At 36.4% G+C, this 14301-nt stretch overlaps 1 protein-coding gene across 1 annotated transcript in view; it reads left to right on the forward strand.

Moving 5' to 3' along the window:
* The first annotated feature begins 5324 nt into the window (after positions 1-5324).
* Positions 5325-14301, forward strand: part of EXOC2 (exocyst complex component 2) — a 121578-nt gene continuing 112601 nt past the window's right edge. Inside the window, exons 1-3 of the mRNA XM_009326446.1 lie at positions 5325-5467; positions 10170-10346; positions 11792-11918. Coding sequence (XP_009324721.1) covers positions 5350-5467; positions 10170-10346; positions 11792-11918 — 422 coding nt within the window. The 5' untranslated portion in view covers positions 5325-5349. The remainder of the gene's footprint in view (positions 5468-10169; positions 10347-11791; positions 11919-14301) is intronic.

A 14301-nucleotide genomic window follows, 5' to 3' on the forward strand; every position in this document is an offset into this window, starting at 1 on the left:
TTGAAAGTTGAATGGGGAAATCTATTTAAGAATTCTCGTTTTAAACTGACTGAAGGTTTATGAAAGCCAAAAAAGCAACTAGACTTGTATTTTCCCTTACGTTGGGCTGTATTTCATTTCTTCATTATTTGTTTTTAAAGTGGCTTTTCTTAGGATAAAGAGTAAAGATGTCCCCTCTTTAGCAAGTTTGTAATGCTCAGAATTTTGTGGATTTTTTTTTTTTAACCAAACCTTCGTGAGAGGACAGTTTATTTGAGAAGCTCATGTATGGACAAAGATGATGTTTATGAAAGGCATTTTTCAAGATGGCTTTGTAGTAGGTGGTCTTTGCAGAGGCTTTCTAACTCCTTGCACTTTCATAACAAGAATTATGACAGAATAATATGGGCAAGATCATGAGAGCAGTCAAACAGATGTCATCCATGTTAAACTGTTGGGGAGATATTGTGAGGAAATGAAGTTTAAAAAAAAGGGTGGGGGGCGAGTAAAGAGGAAAAGAGACCTCTGTTAGTGTAGAAGAAGATTGTCCATTGCAAAAAAATATTCTTGTTAACACTTCTTCAGTGAGCCTCGCTCCTCAGAGGAAATGTCTTGTATCGAAAACTGTCTTTATGCAATCTCCCCTAGTCTGTATGAGAACCAGTCTTTCAGTAAGAAGGCTGCTTTTTAAATATTATTATTAATAATAATATTTTATACATAATACATATTTGTAAGGAATAGAACTTCTTTTTAGGGCAATGTATAGAATTGCAATAAAAGCTCTTAATTATATTACTGTGTCTTTTCATGAAATGAAAAAAGTAATTATTTTTTCAGCTTTGCCTTAAAGATTTTTAAAAAAATTGGAAACTTGCTTTTGGGCCACAGTAGTATATTGGCTAGGCTTCCCAATAAACAGTTCAGTCATTTTAACTATTGACATGTTTGTCATAAGAAGGAGGAGAGGAAACGTTATAAATGAATTGAAGGCTCCCAAGCATTTGTTTGATATTTGTAGTAAGGACAGATTCTATAGAGTTCCTTCACTTACTCTTTGAAATAAATGAAACCAATTGCTGTTTAAAAATAATAATAATAATAAAGCATCTCAGTGCTGTAGTGCTTTTGTAATGTGTTGAGATTTACTGTGGTCTTCTCATTCCAGTGAGGTATTTTAAAGCAATTCTGCAGTAAGTATGGAAATACTTTAGAAGAAATATTAGACCTCAGGAGGCTCAGCATTTTTATTACATTTATTCAGCTCATCATGAAGGGAGATCTAGTGCCAATTTCTAAAATCCAGAAAAATATGTTGTAATATTACTTCTGAGTTTTGGTATTGTTTCAAACCAATTACCTGTGTGCCTAGGTATTTTGAAAGAAACAATGGCTGCAATGCAAGGGAACCATAACATTGGGGGGGGGGATCAACCAAATAATAACAGTGTAGCTTCTATTTTACTTGTTTTCCTCAAGATTTCTTTCTCTCCATATTACGACTAGGCTTCTGAAGATGGCTTTTTTACATTTGTGTTACTGATTATCATTCTACGTAAATCTTTACCAAAAAATTGCTCAAAAGTAGAAAAGGTGTTTTATGTTCTCTTACTGGTATCGAGACACATGCTGCTTCCTGCAGAAGGTGACTAGGTGTGTATGTGGGGACGTAACCCCACTGTTTCTTTACAGCTGTTGTGTATCTTCAAGCTCTGCTGGGGCTCTGTGAGAAAAGCTGCAAAGACTGCGTAGATAAGATCATGAGGAATAGATGCAGTTTGTCCTCCTCGCTCTAGGTAAACTTAGGCACTTGATTCTTCTCGAACATCCTCTTTGCACAGGACTCCAGAGGAAACTTCAAATTCTGAAAGGTCTGAACTTCTGTGCATATGCATCTTGCAATTGTATAGGAATAAACAAGACTTTCCCTGCAATTTTGGATTCTGATTGCTCCAGGTGGTATTAGGTTTAGCAATGGGAACTGGGAAGCTTATTTCTATTGTGCTGCCCATTGTTTTGTCAGGCGATGCTGTGGTACTGTAGCTTTGAATGCAGTGCAGATGAGAGGAGAGCTGGGCAAGCCTTGTGACTCCAGGACTAGGGATCTTGACAGAAGACTGGGTCTATCATTTTCACCTGTGGCGAGGAAGTGGATCACTAATAGTGCAGGTGGGCTATCTGGACAAGAAGGCTCAGGGTAAGGGAGAGGAGGTAAGGAAGAGAAATTACCAAGCTGTCAGGATTTGAAAGGAGAATTGAGATGTTAACACCTCTCTCCCTCCCTCCTTGAACTTACAGATAAGAAGTCAGAGGGAAAATCGGCAGGATAGGGGCAGGACATAGTTCAGCTGCAAGACTAGGACCTGGCCTCAGTTTTGAAGTGAGGCAGAGACTGTCTCGTCCCTGTGTGAGGGGAAAAACAGTGCTGGGAAAGAAATAGGAGTAGGGCAGGAGGGAGGGGACTCTGCCTGCAGAGCACAACCTTCTCTTTGTAGCTGGCGATGACTGTCAGCTGATTTCTTTGTAATCTGCTGATACAGTCCTCCTCTCCTTCAGTGCCGTTCTACCCACAAGGTTATAGACTGCATCTGTTGACTACTCACTTCTCTAGCCTCATGGGTTCATGTAAAAGGTTCCAGTATCTTACATACAGACTTATTAAGAGCATCCGTATGATACTATCTAATTTAATTCCTTTTTCATCAGTTTGTTGTTTGCAAAAACCTGGGAAATTAATGTTTTATTAAAAACTTAATGTAATTTTTAATGTTGTGAAGTCTACCAGTCAAGAAACATTATGAGGTTTGCCAGTTAAAAACACAAAACCAAAACAAACCACCTTAGTTCCAGACACGTTATGCGTGTTATCGTAGGCTCTTACCAGACTTCCTTCATGTACTGGACATGGCTCACATACTGCAACTTACTGTGTTCTTGCTTGTTAACAGGAATCTGCATCTCTTATTAACTGCACACTCTTCAAAGGTAGTCTCAAGAGTTCTCTAAAGATATTAATAGTTCTGTGGTGTTCAGAGTATCTAAATGCCTCTTCCATATTAATGAATTTGTCTTCAAAATAGCTTTTGAGATGTGTGATAGCATTCCTATTTTAAATACGTGAAACTGAGAAACAGACATTTAAGATCAAATGTATTTATAGATTTGAGGTGGTTATTCAGAACCTGAATATTTCGGAGCACTGTGCAGCATTCCCTATGTTCAGGGGGGACCTGACCTCAGATGTGGCTGTGGGCTCTGAAGTTGGACACCCAGAAACTGAGAAGAAAAAAAATTACTGTAAAGTTTTATTATAAGTGACCTGCTATGCATCTGTGGTACAGATACACTGCCCCCGGAACAGAATCCTGTCTTTGATTACTTTCACCATGAGATCATCTTCCTTAATCCTGCCTTTCCGATTTCCATCTTCATTTTCAATGTGTGTTCCAACTTCAGAACATGAAGAAAGAAACCGGTCAGTGGGAGCTTTTTTGATCCTCATGGCAGGTCTATCTGGTAACACTGAAAAATTTGGGGAGATTGTGTAGAAGCATGGTGTGTGATGGTACGATGAATGTATTTTTTATATGCAGAAGCGGCTGAAACAAAGATAGCTTACTTAATTTTGGTATTTCCTAACTGCAGGTGCTAGGAAACTGCAACTTTACTGCAGTTTATTGTTAGGGATGATTTACAGAGGTTCTGGGTTTCATGGACTTGACTATTTGCAAATAAAAATAGAAAATATACCTTGATCCAAAAAAAAAATAAGTAAGAGAAGCCTTATGAAGCTTGGCTTATATTCCACATATTTTTTACCAACCTGAACTTTTAAAATTGTGTACGCTAAAGTGTTCTATATGTGTACCTAAGGTTTTTGAATACTGACCTGTTTCATCATTCCTGGATTTCCTTAGAAATAAGATCATTTCTTCCTATAGGTTATTTTTGGTTCTTACCTTTCCAATGCAGATGAATTCCTATAAGAAACTGATCATAGATAACCTTCCAAAGTTCCAGAATGCCAAATGAATTTTTTTTACTAGGAATTTTAAGGAAGTTGTTGTGTCTTAGTAGAAGAATTCAGGAGTCATGAAATGGAATAGGTGATGCAAAATTACCATGGAAGTTGTTAAAAGAAACTTTTTTGGCCTGTCTTATGACTTCTGTAGGACCTGTGTACCTATGGGCAGGCTCTATGTTTAGTAAATGTTGTAAATGTGGAGAAGTTGGTGGGAGCTAACGTGCTTCAGGTTATACTCATCTGCTTCTTACAGCTGTAGAGCTGCACAAAGGAAACTGCTAATAAGCCTTAGGAATTTGATCAGTTGCATAGTAAACTAAATGTAGGCTGCATAACGTGTACCATATTGGTGTTTCTATTAGAGAGCTAATTAAACTGGCTTGAGTTGACTCCTAACTTCAGGTGCAAAGGAATACTCTTCTGGAAATGCTTCTTCAATAATTTTATGTACGTTTTTGTTGATCTGTTGGGATATTATTTGTTTTGTTGATGTTCTCTGCTAGTGTAGTGCCTGTAAGTAATGTTTTAATTTTCTCAGTTTATGTAAATGTTGATGCTTTATACAAATAAGTGCTGGGGGCTTCTCCCCATGGGACTGTCTTTGCCAGTAAGTCTACTTTTGATGGGGAAGTAATCTGAATATGCAATCATAGTCTATTACTTAGGTTAGCAATTCTAAACTTTCTAAGGAATACAATAATAACTTTCTAATAGAGGACTGAACAGGCTCATTTGAATTCTGACATAAGTGATTTGGAGTGTGTCTGTATATAGTTTCATTAAGCATTTTGAGGGTCTACTACTTTTCTGAATATACTTTATAGTTCACAACTAGACCTGTACTTAATTAAAAAAAAAAGACTGTCTTTGCCAGTAAGTCTACTTTTGATGGGGAAGTAATCCGAATATGCAATCATAGTCTATTACTTAGGTTAGCAATTCTAAACTTTCTAAGGAATACAATAATAACTTTCTAATAGAGGACTGAACAGGCTCATTTGAATTCTGACATAAGTGATTTGGAGTGTGTCTGTATATAGTTTCATTAAGCATTTTGAGGGTCTACTACTTTCTGAATATACTTTATAGTTCACAACTAGACCTGTACTTAATTAAAAAAAAAAGTGCAAAGAAGGTGTAGGTATTCTTTATTGTTTTATGACTATGTGGCAAAAAAAGACTGAGAGTGGTGTTCCATATTTACATTCATGTTTTTCTCTATCATTTTAGAAGAACAGCTTAAAAGGTTTTTAATAATTTTTACATAATATAATTATTGTTTTTAAAGGATTGTTTCTTGCTGCACAGATAAAAGCAACTCGGTTTTCAGTAGCTGAACAGACATCATGTCTCGAGCACGGCAGCCCCCACTTGTAACTGGCATCTCTCCCAATGAAGGCATCTCATGGACAAAAGTGACAATTAGAGGAGAAAATCTGGGGACTGGGCCTACAGACCTCATAGGTAAGTTGGAAAAAAAACTTCTTTTGAGACTGTAGAATGTCACATTTAGGATATGATTAGAGATAATTTTTTTGCATGGTAAAGTCTACATTGCATGGTATGAGGAATGCCCTTTTCACAAATACACGCTTGAATCCATAAATTCAGGGATGCTGTCCGATGTGTAACTAATCAGAATGACCATACTTTGCTAGATGAACCCTTAGCCTGAGTCAACATCCTGTGCTGAACACTGGCTAAGAATGAATGCCTATGGGAGTGGAACTAGAAGAGGGCAGATGTAACGAGATGCTCCTTTGTTACTTTCCCCGGCATTGGGAATTTCAGCATGGAGACTTTCCTATCGGAAGTGTTTTCAATGTGTTGAGAAAGTCACTGAGCATTGCTATTCCTTGAATTACTGTAAAAGTCAATTTGTGTATCTGCAACAGAAACGACAAAGCGGGTTCAATGATTGAGCTCCATGTTATGTGAAGAACCATTTCCTTCGCTGTTTTGATTTTAACGTGGTAACTTCATTTGAATCATCATAGCTTTTGTGCTGAAAGAGGGAACAAGCAGTTTTCTGTGATTCTCCTGACCACACAGATCTTGATTATCACTGCTCTGTTGCCTCTTCTCCAGGCTGAAAAGTCCTAGCGTATTTAAATTTTCTGCATATATCTTTGACCCTTCTTGTTGCTCTTCAGTGAATCTCTTTTGGTTTCACTACCAATGATGGGTGAACAACATCTTGGTTACACGCAGTGTTCAGGATGTGAATGTACTATGGCGTAATACTGTACTCTCACTTTCGTTTTGTATTTTTTCCATAGGATTCCGTTTTCCGTAGAACTCCTACTAAGTACCGAGCTAATGTTTCTTGTTCTTCTGCCTATTCTAGTCCCATGATTTAATGCTTGAGGGTTAGTAGTCAGTTTGAGCCTGTCATCTGTGAATTTAAGGTTTTGCCTGTGTGCATCGTATCTTTGTTCATTGCATTTCAGCTGCTGCTTTATAGCATCTACATTGTAGTGCATCCACTCAGTCTCATAAGGTCTGTTCTGCATTTTTTTCTAGTTTATACAGTCTTTACATTCTGAATAAATTTGTATCATCAGCAAACTTTGTAACCTCTTTATCTTGTCATTTATGAATATATTGAACGTAAGTGATTCCAGCACATACCCTGTGGAAACTTTCCTCAGTGGAAATACACCATTTACTGTAACCCTGTTTCTGTCTTTTAACAAGCTATTTATCCACTTGAGGATCATATAGCTGCTTAATTTTCTTAAGCCTTTCAAGAAGGACTTTGTAAAATCTTCTGGAAATCCAAGTTAGCTATTAACTACTGGAATTTCCCTTATTTCTTTTGTAAGTTAAGCATATGTGTACTTCAGTATTCATGTTAGAGGCAATTTATCTAATTTGTTGTGGAATCATGACTCCTCTGAAGTCTGTTGGAATTTTGTTTGGCTTTGCTAGAAACAATATTTCACTTCATGGCTGTAAACCAAGATCTCCAAATTCCATTCTTGGCCACCACAATGAACTTCATGGCCAAGCATAAGCTACTACAGTTTTCCCCTTCATTTCAGTTTGCTGTCTCTCGAAAGGGGAAGTAGTATTTTCCTGAGCTGCTAGACAAGGTTGCAGTACACTAATGAATCTTTATTGAGAAATAATCAAATAACTGATGGTGTTATAGGTGAGTATATTTCAGTGTATTTGTGCGGTTGATGTACTTCGATTAACCTCATTAGTTCATTGGTATGATCCTCTTAGAAGTGATCAGTGCTAGGTTCTTGAAAGAAAGGCATCTCCTGAACTGTGCCTCAGTATTATAGCTGATTAACTGCTAATATTTTTTTCTCATATCTTTTTTCAGAGTAACACTTGTAACACATAGCTGCTAATAATCTCATACTTTGAGGTAAAAATAAATAATGGATTGCCTTATTTTTTCCTCAGCTCAATTCTCAGCTTTCTCCAGTAAGTGACTAAGGCCCCAGACATGTAGAGATTTCTTTTCATGGTTAGATTAGGCATGTACATAGTTCCTGTGACTTGAATGAAAATAGTTGCAAAAGTGAGCCTTTGTAGGCATGAGATTTAAGCAAGTTTGAGTGAGGGTTTTGTAAAGTTTTATAATCCACCATTTGAAATGCATTAGAGTAAAATGAAAAACAAGAAACTATTTTTTTTCTATAAACAGAATATCACATAATAAAAGAATATGCCTTTTCATTTCATTTAAGAGACCCTTCTTGTAATCTGTTTGTATCTTTGAAACCAAATAAACTTTTTATTTTTAACTCTGTAACTTAACGGTACAAAAAGCCAAATCCAGGAGATACCTGCAACACTTACGCTCTCAAGGTTTAGTTTGTCTTTTAAGACATTTGCAGCTGTATTTTGTAGGCATTGTAAAATTGTCAATATATAAGCTTAACCAAAATTGGAAAGTCTCAATGAGAGAATTAGATGTGCCTATTTATTGAAAGGCACATAAAAGCTAGAACCCCAGTATGATGTTCTCAAAGATCTTTGTACAATGCAACAGCTTAAAATGAAGTTTTATTTAAAGGGAAGTTTTCTCTTTTTGGAGAAAAAAATGTTGTATCTGTACTATCAGAAGGTCTCTCCCAACATGACTTTATTTGTTTTAGAAATTGTCTTGTGCCATTGCTATATTTAGTGTGGTATATAAAATGGTAGTAGAGACTTACTTTCTTCGCATTTTTAAGATACAGACAAAGGCTGTTTCCCTCCATTTCAGAAGTGTCGGATCATGTGATCTTATTCTCTTGAGAGCTTTAGGAACCTCCAATGAGTAGAAAATAACTGATAAAAGGATCTTTAAAACAGTTGTTAAAAAATCTTTACCCTACTAAATTGCTATAGCTCAGATACTGATTTTAAAGTATTACTTAATTTAAGCATGAATTCAGACCTTTGAGATTCTAGGGTGAAAACCTCTTTATGAATGGTTCAGACAAATTCTTTCAGTTAGTCTTAGTTCCTACCACAATCTTTTTTCCTTCAGAGAAGTTGCTAGCATAAAACCAAAAGAGATGTAATAATATAACCTAAGGTTAGAGCCCATGCATCGTAAATGTGTGGTTTTTTCTTCCCCTCTGAAAAGTAAAAACTGGCCTGGTTAAGATGTTGCAAATAAATAACAACCAATTTTATTATTATTATTATTATTATTATTTTAAGGCTTTTTGTGTGTGTGTATGCTATTTTGCCCCCCTCCTTTTATTCAGGCATCTTTTAAGAAACGAATGTACTGTCCTTGCTCAAGTAAAATTGCCTTCAGTTGTAATAAGATTCAGTGCCTTTCTGTTTTTTATTTTTTGGTTTTCATTTTCAAAATAGTTTTTGGCAGGGAGTAAGGCATTTTTATGTCTGACAGCCATGAAAACTGCCAAATTTGTCTGCTGTGTAATGTCAGAGACTTAAATTGTGAGGAAAAAGTAAGTGTGAAGCTTTGGTACTGAGCCACATATGCTGACCCTTTTCTATCTGTAAGTATTTTTTAAATTGGTCAGAGCTTTCTAGAAATTACAAACAAAAGCCAAGCCAACAGGGGAGTTATACTCCAGTACAGCCAACACACTAGTACAGCCTTGTCCTTTTGGAAATGTTTCTAGGCAAGGGTGTTATTTAAGAAGAACCAAATGAAGTTCTCCAAATCGATACTACAGAAATTAGGATCTTGCCAATTCTTCAGGACAACAAAACTCTGATTAGGAATATGGGAACTGTTCTAGATCTGAGAAAACAATCCATCTATTCCAGCATCCAGAGTCCTGATCTGACCAGAATCGGTCAGATTGATCAGTCAGTCAGACTGATCTGACGTGAAGCCCTAGGAAGCCTTGGACTTCACATTAAGGTGTACCTTGACTCTTAAGTGTTAAGAGGTGTTCTTAAACACTAAAGCTTGACATATTTTAATACGCCACAGTCTTTTCCTATGAGAGCACTTCATGGCTAAAATATATGTTGTACTTTTATTTCATAGTTTGTCATTTGTACTTCTGTTATGAGGAAGTTTAGAGAAGGAGATAGATGAACATTACATGGCTGTTCTTTCATACAAGGAGGGCAGTTTATTCAGCAGAATCACAGTCTTGCATCATGGATTTTGTACAGAAGAGACTGGGACAGAGTGTTTGTCAATTAATACTTTTTTGATCAAAAAACCCTTCAGTGTCAGCAAAAGTGCTGCTAAACAAAGAAGGTTGAAGAAACATTGTTCATTGTGAATATTTTGCAGAGTTTCTTTATTTTTTTGCTATGCAAAGTCACACAGAGTGAACTTATCAAAGACTTTTTGCGTGCAGTTTTGACGGGAGTTTCATGTAAGTACAATACTAAACAGCAGTTCTCTAGTGTCTTGCAGACAGAAGATCTGTTGTACAACATGAAGTACAAGTTGCAGTAGCCCATAACTGGTGGAAGAGATTAAAATAAGCTTCAAGCAGCGCTGCGCGTGTCTCATGAAGTGGTACTAGGACAAAAGACCTGAAGTCACCTAGGGAATGTCTGAAAAACATATTGATGACACTTTCACTGTAGTTGGCTGTAAGGGACTAGAGAAGAGTTATATATTAATGTAAAATATATGAAGCATCATAAATGTATTTGCATTACAGAATTTCAAAAGATACTTCTATTCACAGTAGGGTATTTCTTTTTTTCTTTTCCCCAGGTTTAACAATCTGTGGGCACAACTGTCTGCTAACTGCTGAATGGATGTCTGCCAGTAAAATTGTGTGTCGAGTTGGACAGGCTAAAAATGACAAGGGAGACATTATTGTTACTACAAAGTCTGGTGGCAAAGGAACTTCAACTGTTTCCTTCAAACTGCTTAAACCTGAAAAAATAGGTATTTTTCTTGTTCAAATTCACATCTGTTTTCTTTGCTAAACAAATATATGACTGACTGCCTTTTTAAATAAAATGTATGTTCCAAACGGATCCACCTCAGGACAACCTTCAGTTGTCTAGAAAAAGCAGAGTATATCAATAAAATGTGCAAATATATACATAGAAAACCTCATGGTATATGTGAAATTAATCCTCCTCTGTCAATATCGTGATAAAACCCTCAATGACTAATGAAAGGTAGCCCTTTATTTTTCTGTAAGGAGTAGTACTAAACTTCTAAAATTTTTAAAAAATTCATAATAGATCCAGTAATTACTCTTAAGTGTACTAGATAAATACAAAATATAAACCAGCTCATGAGCTTTACACCTAAATCCTGAGCTGACAGTTAATGCTTTAAAGAAAGTTGAGTCCTCAGTGCCATTTCTTACTTGTAATTCGAACCGTCCCGCTAGACGGCAAGTCTTAAGTATTTCTCATGAGATGCTTAACCATTAAAATGATGTTGCCAAGCAGTCTAGCACTGCTGCTTAATCTAGAATCCAGTCTAAATACCCTCTGGATTGAAAATGCATCTTTCAGAACACCTCCGTCGATGAAGTTGGATAGTTATCTTTTCTAACATAGTGGTTCCCACGAGAACTATTTTAGGCTTTTGTTCTCTGCGGTTCAGTGACAGTTAAATAACGCATAATTTTTCCCAAGCTGTACTAAGATCTTAATAATAGAAAGGTGAATCAAGTGCAAATGCTACACGGTGAAGCTTTTGGTGATGGGAAAGGAGAATTGTTATTTAAAAAAAATGGGTAAGTGTGCGGATGGGGTAATTTCTGATGTTGAGCATCTGATGGGTATGTTAAAGAAGGACATGGCCAAGAATATGGTTGGCTGCATTTTTTGGCTGAGGGCCAAGACCTATTGTGCCTCACCTCACCTTTACGCATTGTCTGCGCTAAGGCTTTAGTAACCAAGTCAGCCCTGTGTCCATTGAGTCTCCATCTTGGCATGTGGCCAAAGTTAACTTTGTTTTTGGTTAGTGAGTGGCACAGAAAAGGGATTTTCCCTAAAACATGCAAATAAGATGACCTCCAGACAGTTGTTCATTCTGAAAGTAGTAGATGGCAAGGTTTGGACAGATACCAAAATACTTGGAGGAATGAAAAATACTAATACTCTGTGATCAGGAAAATGCTCTTAATGTACACGAAACTGCGCTCTGTAAGAGGTAATGTTTGATGCCCAGCCATGAATACCTTTTCAGCAGCTATAATAAAATAATTTAGCATAATTGCATCCAGGTTGTTTTGCCATGTATCTTCCAATATATTACCTAGGCATGCATTTTATATTTATCAGGATTTTTCAAATTAATTCAGTATGTTAGAAGTTGATGGTGCTGGACCGCCCTTGTTGTTTTAAGGATCTGCGCTTTGTTTTCTCTAGGTATCTTGGATCAGTCTGCTGTCTGGGTGGATGAAATGAACTATTATGACATGCGCACTGATAGGAACAAAGGGATTCCCCCCTTGTCCCTACGTCCAGCTAATCCACTTGGTATTGAGATAGACAAGTGAGTACCAAATGCCTTTAATCCACTTTTTTAGTGGTTTTCTCTATATGTGCCTTTGTGAATTCCAGAAAAGTTTAACGGTTTACAGGGCAGGGAAAGATTTAAAAATACATACATATATTAGCTGTTGGTATGCTATTTGGTACTCAAAAGAGTTGTTGGTGCACATTCTATCCTGCTTCATAATCCTCTTTTTTGGATCATCAATTAGAACTGTAGATATTCTAAAAGCCTGATATATTGAACCCCAGTGATGTTTAGATTTTTGAGAACTGGTAAATAACCTAAGGCTTTGGATTTATACATTGTAGTTATGGAATACTTACTGTTGCATTTGAGTTTCATGGGGTTTTTAAGGATGTTTGGATTGCTCTCTGTTGCTAAAATTGCACTGTAAAATGTGATTATTATACCACATCAACTAGTGTATTTTATTGAAATATTAATACTGTTTTCCAACCCACAGACTTATGTACTTTCATTCGTAAGTATGGTGGAATTTTTGACATTTTTTTCTGAAACAGAAACTTTAATTCCATTTATCATTTACTATAGAGGGCTTTAAATGGGACACTCTTAGGGCTCCAAACCTGACTAACTCCTAGAAATAGCATCAGGAATAATATTTCTCTTGGTCAAGATACCAGCTCTACCAAAAACAAAGGCTATTTAAAATTAAACTGTTACTGGGGGTCTCATCTGCTGAATACTCTGTTGGTGAAGAAGAGTGCATTGGAGAAAATCTGCAGTGTCCATTGTTACCGTGTTTTGATGGGGAAACTGCACTTTCACAAAATCTGTATGGGATTTACGGTGGATCTGTCATCAGCTTCCCAGCCTCTGGCTGTGCATTTCTTTCCTAATTTGAATATGTATTTTTCTTTCTTTTCAAAATGCTAACCCAAAGTTTTTGTAATAAGCTCAAGATTTTGTCTCTTAAGTGTTTTTCTGCAGCCTCCGATGTAACTTCTAATAGATCCGTCTTTCGTCTTCTCCAGTTTTCCAACCCTGTCAAAATGTGGACTCTAGGACTGTGGACAGTATTCCAGTGTCTTACCGGAAGATGTTTCTGTCTCTCCTCCACTCTCCCTCCCCTGTTTGTAAATTAAAAAACCCCGTAATAATCCTTTTTACCACAGTGCTGCACTGGCAACTGGCAGGGAGTGGCTTGTTAGCTGAGTCTCTTGAGTTGCTACTTTTGCTGCTGGCGTGGTGCTCATTATTCTGTAGGGATGGCCTGGATTCCTTTATTCTAGCTGTATCTTTTTGCATTTGACTGTGTTTCTCTATTTGTTGCTTCCTTGACAAGTCTGTCTTCTCAGTCCAGATGACAGTCTTTCTTCTTAATATTTTTACCAACTATTTATAAAAAATTATTGGTGATAAAGCTATTATTGGCGATGATGCAAATACTGATGAAAGAGTAATGTGAGCTTTAATAAAACTTTACCTACAGATGTTTGCAGGTTTGCTTCTTCACTGATTGGGGTTTTGGTTTGTAGTTAGTTCTTTAATCCATGTGATGTATTCTATTGGCGTTCTGTAAAACTGAGTTTTTAACCAGTCGTATGGTAGCAAGTCTCCTTTAAAATGACAATATATGAATTTTGTCTGGTTACTTTTTTCAATGAAGCACTTAATCTCAAAGCCCACGTAATATGTTCTCAAACATTGTATGAAACAGTTGTGACTGGCTGACATTAAAACTAATTTTCTGTGCTTTAATTCTGTATTTGTTGAACCCTGCAACAGCTTTTCCATTATTTTATCTGGGATTTAAGTCAAGATAACTAGTTCTATTGCAGAGTCCTCTATCCATATGTATTTCACAATACTACTTTCTGTAAATACAGTGGTTATGACACGGTTACTTTTAATTTGTTCTTATCTTAACAAAACTTCTGATGTAATATTTTACTTCATAACTGAAATTGATAGTTCTTATAGTTAAGACAGTGTCAATGTGATAGATTAAGAATTATCTTCCAGAAACCTTAACAGCATTAGTTTAGGATTTTTTTAAATTTAGTTATCTGTTTGGATGTTTGTTAAATATGAAATCAACAATATTATATTTCGAATGTTTCACCTGAAAGCATTAGAAAATATCATATTAATGAAATCTCAGATTTTGTGTGAAAAAGAAATAAGTCAGAAATATGTAAATACAGATAGGAAATAACCTTTTTGTGAGGGCAGGAAAATAGGGAAATATTTGCGCAAGCGTAATATCAAGCCTAGTTCATTGATGTCCAAGTTCACCTCCAAGTTCATTAGAGGTGAAGCATGAAGATTATGGCAAGGACTGGTGTTGAAAATGACCAGTTTGAGAGAAGGAACACTAGTCAATATAACAAGTAATTGTGTAGAGGGATTGAGGGTT

The sequence above is a fragment of the Pygoscelis adeliae genome, unplaced genomic scaffold, assembly GCF_000699105.1.
Source record: "Pygoscelis adeliae isolate BGI_AS28 unplaced genomic scaffold, ASM69910v1 Scaffold186, whole genome shotgun sequence".
Taxonomy (NCBI): domain Eukaryota; kingdom Metazoa; phylum Chordata; class Aves; order Sphenisciformes; family Spheniscidae; genus Pygoscelis; species Pygoscelis adeliae.